This window comes from Felis catus, chromosome C1 (assembly GCF_018350175.1).
Source record: "Felis catus isolate Fca126 chromosome C1, F.catus_Fca126_mat1.0, whole genome shotgun sequence".
In the NCBI taxonomy this organism is placed as follows: Eukaryota; Metazoa; Chordata; class Mammalia; order Carnivora; family Felidae; genus Felis; species Felis catus.
Window position 1 is genome coordinate 79,137,917 of NC_058375.1, and position 15,904 is coordinate 79,153,820.

General features: G+C 33.1%; 1 protein-coding gene across 12 annotated transcripts in view; it reads left to right on the forward strand.

Moving 5' to 3' along the window:
• Positions 1-15,904, forward strand: part of CCDC18 (coiled-coil domain containing 18) — a 116,610-nt gene that overhangs the window by 78,111 nt on the left and 22,595 nt on the right. For all 12 annotated transcript variants that reach the window (XM_019837450.3, XM_019837455.3, XM_019837456.3 and 9 more), the window contains 5 exons: positions 3,351-3,467; positions 4,450-4,593; positions 6,080-6,283; positions 9,503-9,640; positions 11,996-12,196. In XM_019837450.3, coding sequence (XP_019693009.1) covers positions 3,351-3,467; positions 4,450-4,593; positions 6,080-6,283; positions 9,503-9,640; positions 11,996-12,196 — 804 coding nt within the window. The remainder of the gene's footprint in view (positions 1-3,350; positions 3,468-4,449; positions 4,594-6,079; positions 6,284-9,502; positions 9,641-11,995; positions 12,197-15,904) is intronic.

The following is a 15,904-nucleotide window of genomic DNA, read 5'->3' on the forward strand; positions in this document are numbered from 1 at the left end:
GAATTTTAAGAGTTCTTTGTATATTTTGAATATTAGTCCTTGATAATTGTGGCTTTCGTTCACAATCTTTTGCATTGGTTTTCACAGGGCAGAACTTTTAAATTTTAGTGAAGTCCAGCTGATTAATTGCTTCTTTCATGAATTGTGCCATTGATTTCATATATTAAAAATCATCACCAAACCCAAGGTCATCTAGGTTTTCCCCTATGTTATCTTTTAGAATTTTTATAGTTTTGCAGATTACATTTAGGTCTGTGATCCATTTTGAATTAATTTTTGTGAATGGTATGGTCTAGATTTATTTTTTCCATGTGGTTGTCCAGTTATTCCAGCACCATTTGTTGAAAAGACTATCTTTTCTCCATTGTATTGGCTTTGCTCCTTTGTCAAAGATCAGTTAACATATTTATGTGAGTTAGTTTCTGGACTTTATTCTGTATGATTATCTATTCACTTGTTTTTTTGCTAGTACCACAGACTGTTTATAGTGTCGTGAAGTCAGGTAATGTCAGTCTTCCAGCTTTGTTCTTCTTTGATATTATGTTGGATATTTGGGATCTGTTTACTCTCCGTGTAAGCTTTAGAATCAGTTTGTCAGTATCTTCAAAATAACTTGGTAGAATTTTTATTGGAATTGCCCTGAATATATAGATTTAGTTGCGAAGAACTGACATCTTGAATCTTGACAATATTGAGTCTTCCTATCCATGAACATGGACTGTCTATTTATTTAATTCTTTGATTTCTTTCATTGGAGTTTTGTAGTTTTCTCTTAATAGACCTTGTATATATTTTGCTAGATTTATACCTAAGTATTTAATTTTTGGGGGTGTTAATGTAAATCATATTATGTTTTTAGTTTGACATTCCTCTTGTTCATTGCTAGCAAATAGGAAAGTGATTGACTTTTGTGTATTCCTTATATCCTACAACCCTGCTATAATCACTTATTGGTTCTAGGATTTTTTTTGTCATATCTGTCAGATTTTCTCCCTAGATGATTATGTCATCTATAAACAAACACAGTTTTATATCCCTTGCTAATATATATAAATCTTTTATTTCTTTTTCTTATCTTACTGCATTAGCTAGGACTACTAGAACAATAGTGAATATTGATAGTGAATAGTGAATAGTGAATATCCTCGCCTTGTATCTGATCTTAGTGGGAAGGCTTTGAATTTCTCACCATTAAGTATGATTCTAGCTGTTGTTTTTCTGTAGATATTCTTTATTAAGTTAATGAAATTTTCCTTCATTTCTAGTTCACTGAGGGTTTTTACCATGTGTTGAATGTGTGTTCAAATGTCTTTGTCTGGTTTGGGTATTAGGGTAATACTGGCCTCATAGAATGAGTTCAGAATTATTCCCTCTGCTTCTGTCTTCTGAATTGGACTGTAGAAAATTGGTATAATTTCTTTCTTAGATGTTCAGTAGAATTCACCAGTGAACCCACCAGGACCTGCTGCTTTCTGTATGGGAAAGTTATTAATCATTAATTTCTTTAATAGATATAGGCTTATTCAGATTATCTCTTCTTGTTTGAGTTTTGGCAGATTCTGTCTTCCAAGTAATTGGTCTGTTTCATCTAGTTTTATTAAATTTGTGGTCAGAGAGTTGTAATATTCCTTATTATCCTTTTAATGTCCATGAGAGTTACAGTAATGTGTTCTCTTTCATTTGTGATATTAGTAATTTGTGTCATCTTTCTTTTTTTCTTAGTTATCCTGGCTGGAGGCATATTGATTTTATTGATCTTTTCACAACTCAGCTTTTGGTTTTGTTGATTTTCTCTGTTGATTTCCTAATTTTAATTTTACTGATGTCTGCTTTAATTTTTATTATTTCTTTTCTTCTGCTTACTTTGGATTTAATTTGCTCTGCTTTTCCTAGTTTCCCAAATTGGAAACTTAAATGATTGATTTTAGATCTTTCTTCTTTTCTAATATATGCATTCAGTGCTCTACATTTTCCTCCAAGCACTTCTTTTGCTGCATTCCACAATTTTTGTTATGTTGTATTTAGCAGCTTTTATCTCACATAAAATGAAGTCTAAATCATTTTATTTGTCATTTATGAACATAGTTGAATTTTTTAAGTTTGTATAATATATATGAAACTCAAGATTCAGTATTTATAAGCAATGAATACTTTTCTCATTTTTAAAAATAATTTGAGCTGAGTTTATGTTTCAGTTACACCCACTATAAAGAGTTAAAAAATTTTTTTTAATGTTTATTTAATTTTGAGAGAGAGAGAGCATGAGCAGGGGAGGAATAAAGAGAGTGGGAGACACAGAATCTGAAGCAGGCTCCAGGCTTTGAGCCATCAGCAAAGAGCCTGATGTGTGGCACGATCTCACAAACTGTGAGATCATGACCTGAGCCGAAGCTGGTTGCTTAATTAACTGAACCACCCACATGCCCCCCACACCGTAAACAATTTTAAAACACATTCCAAGCACACAATTTTTCACATTAGAATAATTGAGTAATAGTTTAATGTTTTTTTTTTCAAAATTAAAAATTTATTCTGCAGAAGACCTTGTTAAGAGGGTGATAAGGAATAGACAGGAAAAAATATTTGTAAATCACATATCTGACAAAGGACTCATACACAGGATATATACTCTCATCTCAAAGCTCAGTGGTAAAAAAGTAAACAATCCAATTAAAAAAAATAAGCCTGCGGTGCCTGGGTGGTGTCAGTTGAATGCCCGACTCTTGGTTTCAGCTCAGCTCATGATCTCAGGTTTCATGAGTCTGAGCCCTGCATCTGTCTCTGCGCTGACAGTGCACAACCTGCTTGGGATTCTCTCTGCCCCTCCCTCTCTCAAAAAAGAAATAAATAAGCATAAAAATTTTAAAAACAATAAGCCAAAGACATGAAAAGACATTGATGTTCATTTTGTTGAAATCACAATGTGATATCGCCACACTCTTTGCCAAATGGCTAAAATAAAAAGTAGGGATAACACCAAGCTGGTGACGATGAAGAGAAACTGGATCACTTATTCATTGCTGGTTGTAATGTAAAACGGTACAGCCCCTCTGGATAGAGTCTAGATAGCAGGTTTTTTTACAGTACTAAACATGTTCTTACCTTACAACCCAACAGTTACATTCTTAGGCATTTGTCTCAGAGAAATGAAAACATGTGTTCACAAAAAACCTATATACACAAATGTTCACAGTGCATTTATTAGTAACAGCCCAAAATAGAAAATAATTGAAATGCCCATCAGTAAGTGAATGGTTAAATAAATGATGGTACTACCATGGAATACCATAGAATGCTACTTAGCAATAAAAACAAATAAATTATTGATGGCAGGCTACTTTTGTATTTAGGTTACACATTTGGATATGACTATTCGTGAGCACAGGGGAGAAATGGAGCAGAAAATAATTAAATTAGAGGGTACTCTTGAGAAATCAGAATTGGAACTTAAAGAATGCAACAAACAGGTAAATTAGTTAAAATTAATATTTTAAATTGTTTTAAAAAATAACTCCATAACTGTAAGCATCTGTTGTTCACATAATGTGGCTTTTAAGTAGAATACATACAATAAAAATACTACATAGTTTTAATTATCTTGTACATACTACTTTAATTCATTTTTCTCATTTTAACTTTTTCCCCAGCTTTATTGACATATGACAAAAATTGCATATATTTGAGGTATACAACATGTTTTCCTATACATATACTCTGTGTAATAATTAACATGTCCATCACCTCAGTTATTATAATTATTTATTTTTGTTGAGAATGCTCAATATCTATTCTCTTGGCAACTTTCAAGTATACAAATACAGTATTACTAATTATAATCACTGTGCTGTACATTAGATTTACAGAACTTACTATCCTGCATGACTGAAATCTTGTACACTTTGACCAACATTTCCTCATTTTCCTCACTCCCTAGCCCGATGACCCTCTTAATGTTATTTCAAATACAGGTTTTCTTGTATCAGTATGTCCACGTATTTATCCTCATGTGTGCATGTTTGAATATGTATAAAATATCTCTGGAAGGATTTGCAAGTAATTCTCTTCTTTGGTTACCTTTAAGGAAGGAACACAGTGGGAAGGGGATTTTATTTTCACTAACTAGAGTTTTTTACCTCTTAAACATACTACCTATAAAACTATTTGTAAGACCATATAACACTTGTTGCTTTAATGTACCTAATTTTCCTTTCTAACACAAATGTGATTGAGACTTCCATCTCTTGTGTGTTTCAGGTATACAAAGAAGCTTCTTATTAAGCACAAGAATCCTGATGTTAATGTCTAAGTTATAATGGCATTAAGAAAAACACATTTTTATATTGGCTACTTTGGATTTATGTGTTTAAAGCTTGACTTACTTGGATTGCAATTATGATTTAAAAATTATTTTTCCTTAGTTACATTAACATTACTCTTTTTAAAATTCAGATAGAAAGTTTGAATGAAAAATTGCAAAATGCCAAAGAACAGCTTCGAGAAAAAGAGTTTATAACACTACAAAATGAACAGGAGATAAGTCAACTGAAAAAAGAAAATGAACGAACACAACAAAAGATGAAAGAAATGGAAAGTGTAAGCAAATTATCTCTTCCTAAGAAACATACTAATATTATCTGAAGAGCGATATAAATCTTTATGTTTTAAACTGGTTGGTTTTAATATATAGAAGCTGTGCCATAAGTATTTTGGGGCTAATTATTTGTGTCAGATACTAGTTTCTTTGATCTTTTTAAAATATTTATTCTGATGTTCCAATTATAGGCAAGGGCATCATCCTATTTATATTGCCTATAGGAATTGTCATAGTATCTCTCACATAATGAATTCACAGTATGTGTTCACTTGGTCAACAAATATTTATTGAGAACCTACTGTGTAGTAGAGCTGGAGATACAGATATCAAGATACACTCATTTATCCTTGAGGAACCCCATCCAGCGAATGAATGAACAGATAATAATTGTACATTATTGAGACTAAACACATTGAGTTAGTTGCCAGGTGAAGTTTGATGACTTCATATTATCAGTTTGCATGTGTGCTGAATGGTGAATTCTACCCACTTGCCTTTTTAAAAAGTGAATTTGCTTCTTTTAATTTGTTTGTTTTTTAAATGTTTGTTTATTTTTGAGAGAAAGAGCGTGCACATGAATGGGAGAGGGGTGGAGAGTGAGGGGAACAGAGGATCCAAAGTGGACTCTGTGCTGACAGCAGCAAGTTTGGTGCAGGGCTCAAACTCACCAACCATGAAATCATGACCTGAGTCAAAGTCAGACACTCAGCTGACTAAGCCACCCAGGCATCCCAAAACTGAGTTTGCTTCTAAGAGCTCTCATGGGTGTTACTTTTTTTTGCCTTTAAATAGTATACTCAACTTTAAAACTTCATATGTGTTTATCTGTCTGCAGACAGATACTTTTACAGAAAAGACCTTAACCCATATGGATTAATGGTGGGTTTTGGTTATTCATGCCAATATATTCTCCATCTGTGAAATGGATATCACATATTAGTTTCTTTTTTTTCTTTATATTATTGTGTATTCTGCCATGTTATATTCATAATGATTAAGGATTATACAGCTTACATATTAGTCATGCAAAATGTACCATTTATCCCAGATTTATTAGTAGTATTTTGTCATTTTCTTACCATTAAAAAGGAAGAGGCACCTGGGTGGCTAAGTCAGTTAAGCGTCCGACTCTTAGATTCGGCTCAGGTCATGATCTCATGGTTTCATGGGTTTAAGCCCCCCATTGTCAGGCTGATGTGGAGTCTGCTTGGGATTCTCTCTCTCCCTCTCTATCTGCCTCTCCCCCACTCGTGCTATCTCTGTCTCTCTCAAAAATAAATAAATAAACAATTTTTTAAAAAAATAAAAAGGAAGAAAAACATTTTCTAAGTATCAATTTCATAGAAACTGATATTCATTGTGTGTTAAATTTTATAGAGATCAAGTTGGGATGGGGAAATCACTTATTAAAAGAGAAATCAGAGTAAGAAATAGGTTATCTATATCATTTCATTTTGAAAGCTACAAATATCTTGTGTATTTCAGGTTATGAAAGAGCAGGAACAGTATATTGCAACTCAGTACAAGAATGCCATAGATTTGGAGCAAGAATTGAGGTTAACTCGGGAGCAGATGCAGAATTCTCATACAGAATTGGTGGAGGCTCGTTGTCAACAAGTCCAAGCACAGAGAGAAGTAGAAAGGCTCTCAAGTGAATTGGAGGAAGTAAAGCAACTCTCTAAAGAAAAAGTAATCCCTATTCTAAATAATTTTACCTTACTAAAAATCTTAAAAAAATTTAACATTTACTTTTTTTTAAGTTGTAGATTATAGTAACTGTGTTGCACACACTGAATGTACTTAATGCTACTGAATTTGACACTTAAAACTGGTTAAAGTGATAAATTTTATGTTATGTATATTTTACTAATATTTTAAGGAAAATGTTATATTTAGCATAGCTTTGTAATATAACTAGGAAGTCCTTCAGAACTGAGTTTTAGCCAAACTAGTTTTCAATAAATTGAGTTACAAAGTATTTTTAGATTTTCAAGTGAGTTTAAGCTATCATTTGAAAAAATAATAATAATAAAGCTAATCTTTTTTGAGTAAAATTTTTACATTTGTAGCCACTCTTATAAGTCAAACTGACAATCTAAATTTATAACTGTTATGAAACCTATAGTTCAGAATCCTTATGGAGAGAAAGTGCTTTTAATAACAAGAACTATAATATAAATTGTATTTGGTAGAAGGTTAATAACTTTGCTTAAAAATACTTGGAGGGTGCCTGGGTGGCTCATTCAGTTAAGTGTCCAACTTCAGCTCAGGTCATGATCTCACAGTAGGTGAGTTTGAGCCCTGCAACGGACTCTGTGCTGACAGCTCAGAGCCTGGAGCCTGCTTCGGATTCTTTGTCTTCCTCTCTCTTGCCCCAACCCCACTCGCACTCTGTCTCTCTCTCAAAAATAAACAAAGATTAAAAAAAAAATTTTTTTTAATACTTGGATTGTTATGCTTGGGTTAATTACTTAGACTTTGAGAAAAATGTGTTTATTGGTATTTCAGTAATGTTCCTGTTTTATGTTTTTTATTATGGTTACTAATACAGGAATTACATTAAAGTATCTTTACATTTAATTTTGGTAAACTTAATGTTTTTATTCACATTTCTGGTTGGACTAATAAACAATATATAAGGAATTTTTTTATTAGAATATGTTGGGCATTTGGGAGTCTCCTAGGAAAAGGGGAGCTCTACTTTTATCTCATCTTTGTCTTTATTTGTAGTATCTATAGTACAATTGATTTGATGTGATAAGGTAAGCTCAGTTAACCAAAAAAGTGAATGAAAGTGGGGAATTATTTAAAATGACAGTTTCTTTTCAAGTTTTTATTATATTTTATTTTTCAAGTTTTTTTTTAATTCCAGCTAGTTAACATACAGTGTAATATTAGTCTCAGGTGTAGAATTTAGTGATTCATCACTTACATACAACACCCAGTGCTCATCACAAGTGCCCTCCTTCATCCCCATCACCTTTTTCACCCATTCCCCTGCCTACCTTCCCTCTGGTAGCCATCAGTTTCTTCTCTATAGTTAAGAGTCTGTTTCTAGGTTTGCTTCTCTTTTTTCCCTCCCATATTTGTTTATTACTTAAATTTCACATTTGAGTGAAATCATATGGTATTTGTCTTTCTGTGACTTACTTAGCATGATGCTTTCTAGCTCCATCCACATCACTGCAAGTGGCAAGATTTCATTCTTTCTGATGGCTGAGTAATATTCCACTGTGTGTGTGTGTGTGTGTGTGTGTGTGTGTGTGTACCACCACTTTTTTTAAAGTTTTTATTTACTTAATTTGAGAGAGACAGAGACAGAGCAGGGGAGGGGCAAAGAGAGAGGGAGAAAATCCCAAGCAGGCTCCACATGGCCGGTGCAAAGCCTGATGTGGGGCTCGAACCCACAAACTGTGAAATCATGACTTGAGCCAAAACCAAGAGTCAGATGCTTAAATGACTGAGCCACGCAGGCACCCGATATGCCACTTCTTTTTTAATCATTTCATCAGTTGATGGACATTTGGGCTCTTCCCATAATTTACCTATTGTTGATAATGCTGCTATAAACATCAGGGTGCATGTATCCATTTGAATTAATATTTTTAGGGGATCCTGGGTGGCTCAGTCAGTTCAGCATCCGACTTTGGCTCAGGTCATGATCTCACTGTTGTTGGATTTGAGCCCTGCATCAGGCTCTGTGCTGACAGCTCGGAGCCTGGAACCTGCTTTGGATTCTGTGTCTCCCTCTCTCTGCCACTCTGCCTCTTGTGCTCGCTCACTCTCTCTCTCTCAAATATAAACATTAAAAAATTTTTTTTGAAATATTTTTTTATCCTTTGGATAAATACCTAGTAGTGCAATTGCTGGATCATAGGGTAGTTCTATTTTTAACTTTTTAAGGAACCTCCATACTGTTTTCCAGAGTGGCTGTACCAGTTTGCATTCCCATCAATAGTACAAGAAGGTTTCCCTTTATTCTGTATCCTCCCGAACATCTGTTGTTTCCTGTGTTGTCGGTTTTAGCCACTCTGACAGGTGTGAGGTGATATCTCATTGTAGTTTTGATTTGTTAAATTGACAGTTTAAAATACTTCAACTCAGAACTCTAAATATATATTCTTTTCAATATTGTAGATCTTTTAAGTTAGGACAAAATCTTGTTTTTTTTATGTGTGGGCAGGGTCTTTGCTTAGAATTCCACCTAGCCATTTTTCATTAACCATATTCCTATTTGATCATCTATTGTTTCCAATTTTGGTTTCTTTAAAGGAGAAGAAGAATTAAAAGACATTTGTAAATTAGAGTGTAACATCTCTTATATTTTACGTGGAGTTTCCCATAATATTTTACAACTATTTTGACTGCTTCTAATTGGGTAAAAAATGTTTGTGACTCATTCATTGACCTGTCTCAAAGCATAGAACTTTCTTTTAAATAAAAACTTTCTTTTTGCTTGTGTATCTCCTCAGTGTTCATACATAATATATATTAAAATTGCATAATTAGAATCCTAAGCAAAACTAGCATAAATAGGTTTGGATAAATACACAACTGACTCTTGATAAGCAAACAGTGCATCTGGTGAACAAAATGCATAGGCAGACCTTAGAGTAAACTGTTACCTGCCAAAGTTCAGCATGCTGTGGTTATTAATTTGCTTTACAGAATACATTGGTTAGTGAACTTCTATTACATTATGATAAACAATACACTAATACAGTCCCATTCATAGTCTCTTAAATGTCTAGATTTTAAAGTATACCATTTAATAAGTTAACTTTGTATATGAGTGTTTATATAGTATTATAAAAGAGTGAAGTACTTCCACAGGTACACACTATTGGTTTAGTTTTAATAACCAAATAAACAAGTGAAATAACTTTTCCTTAATATGTCATTTTTAAGGAAGCTCATGGAAACCATTTAGCTGAAGAATTAGGGGCTTCTCAAGTACGTGAAGCTCATTTAGAAGCAAGAATGCAAGCAGAAATCAAGAAATTGTCAGCAGAAGTAGAATCTCTCAAAGAAGCTTATCATCTGGAGGTAAAGAAGATGTAATTCGTTCTAGTACTGTCTGCTAAAGTGGGTTGACCTATCTGAACAAAAGTAGAAGTCTAACTTCTGAGTATTCATTATAGAATAATTCATTGTGGTCTTCATTTCTGGTAGCTTAATATAACTTCACATACACTGTGGAGTTAAGAGCTTAAATTCTTTAGGCAGGCAGCCTGGTTCCAAATCTTAGCTCATCACTTAGCACTTACGTGACCTTGAGCAATTAACCTCTCTGTCTGAAATGGGTATAATAATGTAATGTACCTCATAGAACTGTGTTGAGAATTAAATGAATATAGTTAAAGTTCTTAGACCAGAGCCTGTCTCATCATCATCTTCATCATAATCAGTTATAATACAGCACTTGCCAAAACTAACTGGAAAAAGCAAACTGGAGATATTTAGTAAACAACATAAGCAGTTTCATGTGATATGAATCTGTAATGCTTTGCAATGTCCAACATTTGTTGTGATAGTAAGTTGAAAGGCAAAATTAGACCCTCATACTTTTTATCTACTAGTATGTCCTGAACCTTTATACAAATGAGCACTGTTATCAATTAGAATAGCATTTCTTGTCTATTTAAAAACTACATTTGAGGATATACAAAATGTGTATTTTAGACCTAAATAACTTACGGAGTTCTAGTAAAGCATTTTTCTATATAACAAGGATTACAAATACGTTCATATTAAACTCCTTTCAGAGGAGTTTGGGACCATCTTTGTGAGGGATTGGTGGAGCTTGAAGTCGCCACGTCTTGCTTAAAGGGTTTAGATTCAGATCTCTTTAAAAACATGGTGTCTGCCAAACAAAACACATTTGCAAACTGAATCTAGTCCCAGGCTAAGGGATTCCAACCCTTAGTCTTTAGAGACAAATGGAATCCTGTTGGATTCAGCATAATTATTTAATAAATATTAGTTACTCAACTAAGTGACCTTGGGTAATAACTAGTCCAGCTCAACTGTTTACCAGCAACTACTCTTTCCACTTTTATTATGTGGTCTCTGTTCTACTTTTATTTATTATCCAGTTTTTTACTTTAAGTTTTGTAAGCCCTCTGAAATTAATTATAAGCAGGGAATACAAAAAATGAATTGTAAAAATTGGTTCTACTATTGCTATTTAATATTTGCTACTAATGTTTTATATGTATGATATAAATATAAGAATTTGTAATGTTTTTATTCTCTTTGACACTTGACAGAGATTTATTTTTAAAGCATGTATGTTGTTTGATTATAAAAATGAAGGAGTATGTCATTAAAGTACCAGTATAAAGGATCAATAATTATTAACAGCATTTAAAAAATTACAGGTTTCAGGGGCGCCTAGGTGGCGCAGTCGGTTAAGCGTCCGACTTCAGCCAGGTCACGATCTCGCGGTCCGGGAGTTCGAGCCCCGCGTCGGGCTCTGGGCTGATGATGGCTCAGAGCCTGGAGCCTGTTTCCGATTCTGTGTCTCCCTCTCTCTCTGCCCCTCCCCCGTTCATGCTCTGTCTCTCTCTGTCCCAAAAATAAATAAACGTTGAAAAAAAAATTAAAATAAAAAAAAATTACAGGTTTCAGAATTGTCACAAAAGTCATTTAATTGCAAAACCCCTGATATTTTTTATAAGAATTAGATTTTTTTTAAGTTTTTATTTTGGAAAATTTTGGAAGAATGGTATAAATCCTCCTATATTTAATTATTCAACTTTAGCAATTATCAACTTATGGCTAATGTGATTTCATCTATAAGTATATTGACCATTTCTTTTTAAAAGGGAACACTTTTGAGAATGAAAAGGGGTGCAACTACACCAGGACACCAGGCATAAAGCTCAGTCAGTCCTAAGCAAACTGGGAAATATGATCACTGTATCTTTAACCTCACTCCCTTTCCTCCACATCTCATTCTCTTTTCAAGCAAATCCCAGACATCATTATTTCATCAATAAACATTTCAATAGGTGTCTCTAAAAGATAAGGTCTATTTTTAAGAAACCTAGCCACAATACTATTATCACACCTAAAAATTGACAATCATCCGCTAATATTATCAAATACCCGCTCATTGTTCGGATTTTCCCAGTTGTCTCAAAAATGTCTATATAGTTAATTGGTTCAAATCAGGATCAAAAAACAGACCATGGTCTTTGGTTCACTGTTCTTAGGTAAATTTAAGACTATAGGTTTCTTCTCCCCCTTTTTTCCTCTCATGGGTTATTTGTTGAGAAACCAGATGTTTGTGCCTATAAACAGAATTTACTTTAGTATAAGTGGAAGTGGAAAGTATTAGAATGTTTTTGAAACCAACTCCACCCTACTTAATTCTTTTTCAATTTGGGGGCTGTGTAGATGATTTCACATCAAGAGAACCATGCAAAGTGGAAGATTTCTGCTGACTCTCAAAAGACTTCTGTTCAGCAACTAAATGAACAGTTAGAGAAGGCAAAACTGGAATTAGAAGAAGCTCAGGATACCGTAAGCAATTTGCATCAACAAGTCCAAGACAGGAATGAAGTAATTGAAGCTACAAATGAAGCATTACTTATTAAAGTAAGTAAACATATAAAACTACATAAAACACATCAATGAAAAAGTGAATTTATGACTTATTTTTCCCATCCTTGTAGTTTATAAAGGAAAATATGATCAAATGTTGACCAGTTTGAATAAAACATTTTATTTAGAAGACATTGGATGTAGGGATTATGAATATGATGATTATCAGATTACTATAGGAGAAATAATTTATAAATGTTCAAACACAAACTTAAATTTTTAAAAATTTATTTCTATTTTTTTTGGTAAGAACATTTATGTTCTACTCTCCTAGCAAATTTCAGTCATATAATACAGTATTACCAACTGTAGTCACCATGTTATGCTTATATCTTCAAACCTTATTGTCTTTTAGCTAAAAGGTTTTACTGTTTTACTAACCTCTCTTTCCCTCACTGCCCAGCAAACCCTTTTCTACCTGCTGTTTTTATGAATTTGACTTTTTTTTTAACTGTACGTATAAAATGATTCCGTGAACTATTTGTCTTTCTCTGTTTTATTTCACTTAACATAATGCTCTCAGGGTCTTTTCATGTTGTCACAAATAGCAAGATGTCCTTTCTCATGGCTGAATAATATTCATTGTATGTATATAGATACCATATCTTCTTTATACATTTATCTATTGATAAACACTTTGGTTTTTTGCTTATCTTGGCTGTTGGAAATAATGCCATCACTGAACTTGGGAATACATGTATCTTTTTGATATCCTGTATTAATTCCTTTTGAGTATATACCCCAAACTGGTGTTCCAGAATCATGTGGTATTTCTGTTTTTAATTTTTGAGGAACCTCCATACTGTTTTCCATAGTGGCTGCGCAATTTACATTCCACCAACAGTGGACAAGGGTTCCCTATCTGCACACCCACACCAATACTTGTTATCTCTTGGGTTTGTTTTGTTTTGTTTTGATACTAGCCATTCAGACAAGTATGATGTCATATCTCATTGTGGTTTCGATTTGCATTTCCCTGATGACTAGTGATGTTGAGCACCTTTTCACATACCCTTTGCCTATCTGTATGTGTTATTTGGAAAAATATGTGTTCAGTTTCTCTGCCGATTTTTAATTTGGATTGTTTGGGTTTGAGTTATATGAGTTCTTTATATATCTCAGGCATTCACCCCTTATCACATACATGATTTGCAAATATTTTCTCCCATTCTGTAGGCTGCCTTTTCATTTTATTGATAGTTTACACTGCTGTGCAGAAGCTTTTTAGTTGCTTATATTTGATTTCAGTGCCCTTGCTTTTATGTCATATCCAAAAATTTATTGCCAAGTTGATGTCAGGTGCCTTAGCCCTCTGTTTTCTTCTGGAAGATTTATGGTTTCAGATCATAAATTTAAGTCTTTCATCCATGTAGAGTTGATTTTTGTGTATGGTATAAGATAGTGATACAGTTTCATCGTTTGCTATCTGTCCAGTTTTCCCAGCACCATTTATACAGATACTATCCTTTCCCCATTGTATATTCTTGGCTTCTTTGTCACAAATTAATTTGCTATATATGCATGGACTTATTCCTGGACTATCTGGTCTGTTCCTTGATCTATGTGTCCATTTCTGTACCAGTACCACATTGTTTTTATTACTGTAGTTTGTAATGAGATAATGTGATGCTTCCAGCTTCCTTCTTTTTTCTGAAGATTACTTTAGATATTTGGGGTCTTTTTCGTTTTTATACAGATTTTAGGATTGTTTGTTGATATTTCTTTGAATAATGCCTTTTTGATGGAATTTTAATGGGGATTGAATTGAATCTGTAGATTGCTTTGGGTAGTATATTTATTTTGTATCCTGCAACTTCACTGAATTCATTCATTCTAACAATTTTTTGATAGTTTTTAGTGTTTTCTATATATATTATCATGTCATCTGCAAATATAGACAGCTTTAGTTCTTTCCAACTTGGATACTTTTATGTCTTTTTCTTGACTAATTGCTCTGGGTAGGACTTCCAGTACTGTGTTGAATAAAAGTGGTGAGTGGGTATTCTTTTCTTGCTGCTGGTCTTACAGGATGTTGAATTGTGTCAGATGCTTTCTCTGCATCTACTGAGATGATTTAAAGATTTTTATCCTTCATTTTGTTAATGTGGTGTATCACAATGATTTTTATTTTATTTTTTTTGTAGATAGTGAACCATCCTTGCATCTATGGAATTAATCCCATGTGATCATGGTGTATGATCCTTTTAATAATGTATTGTGGAATTTGGCTTTTCTGCTATTTTGTTGAGGAATTTTGTATCTATGTTCATCAAGCATACTGGCCACTTTTCTTGTGGCTTCCCATCAGGGTAACACTGGCTTCATAAAATGAGTTTGGAAGGGTTCCCTCTTCTGTTTTTTAGAAGAGTTTAAGAAGGGTTGGAATTAATTCTTCCTTAATGTTTGATAGAATCTGCCAGTGAAGTCATCTGGTCCTGGACCTTTGTTTCTTTGGAAGTTTTTGATTACTGATCCAATTTCCTTACTATTAATTGGTTTGTTCAGATATTCTCTTCATATTGTCTTGGTAGAATTTGTTTCTTCTAGGTTGTCCAGTTTGTTGGTATATAAGTCTTTGTATCAGTCTCTAATGATCCTTTGTGTTTCTCTGGTAGCAGTTGAAATGTCTCTTCTTTCATTTCAAATTTTATTAATTTGGGCCTTTTTTTCTTGGTAAATCTAGCTAAAGATTTGTATATATATTTTTTACCACTTTAAAAGCCCTCTATTTTCAGTTTCATTGATCTTTTCTGTTGTCTTTTTAGTTTCTATTTCTGCTCTGATCTTTGTTATTTCCCCTTTTCTTAATTTTGGGCTTTAATTTGTTATTTTTCTAGTTCCTTAAAGTATGAAGTTAGGTTATTTGAGATCTTTCTTGTTTCCTAATGTAGATGTTTATTACTATTAACTTACCTCTTAAAAATATTTTTTCTGTATCCCATATGGGATACCATATTTTGTATCCCATAATTTTTGGTATGTTGTATTTCCATTTTCATTTGTCTCAACATAATTTTTTCTAATTTTTCTGGCCTCTTGGCTATTCAGTAGCATATTTTTTTAATCCTGACATAATTATAAATTGTCAATTTTCTTGTAAGACTTGTATTGTGGCCTACCACATGGTCTCCCTTGGAGAATGTTCCTTGTATGTTTGAGAAGAATGTGTATAGGCCTTGTATGGAATATTCTACAAATGTCTGTTAAGTCCATTTGGTGTTATGTGTAGTTCAAGTCATTTTTCCTTATTGATTTTTCTGCCTTGATCTATCTATCCATTGATGACAATGGGGTATTTAAGTCTTCTACTATTATTATATTTCTGTCTTTTTCTCCCTTCAGGTCTGTCAATATTAGCTTTATATATTTAGGTGCTTCTATGTTTTTTAGGACCATAAATATTTATGTAATATATTCTTTCAGATTCACCCTTTTATCATTACATAATGACATTCTTTGTCTCTTGTTACAGTTTTGGCTTAAATATTGTTTTTTCTGATGTGAGTAGAGCTACTCCAGGATTTTGATATCCATTTACATGGAATATATATATTTTTATATTTTTTATTTTTAATGTTTTTTTAATTTTATTTTAAATTCCAGTATAGTTAACATACAGTGTCATATTAGTTTCAGGTATACAATATAGTGATTCAACACTTCCGTTCATTACCCTGTGCTCATTACAAGTGATGAGCATGT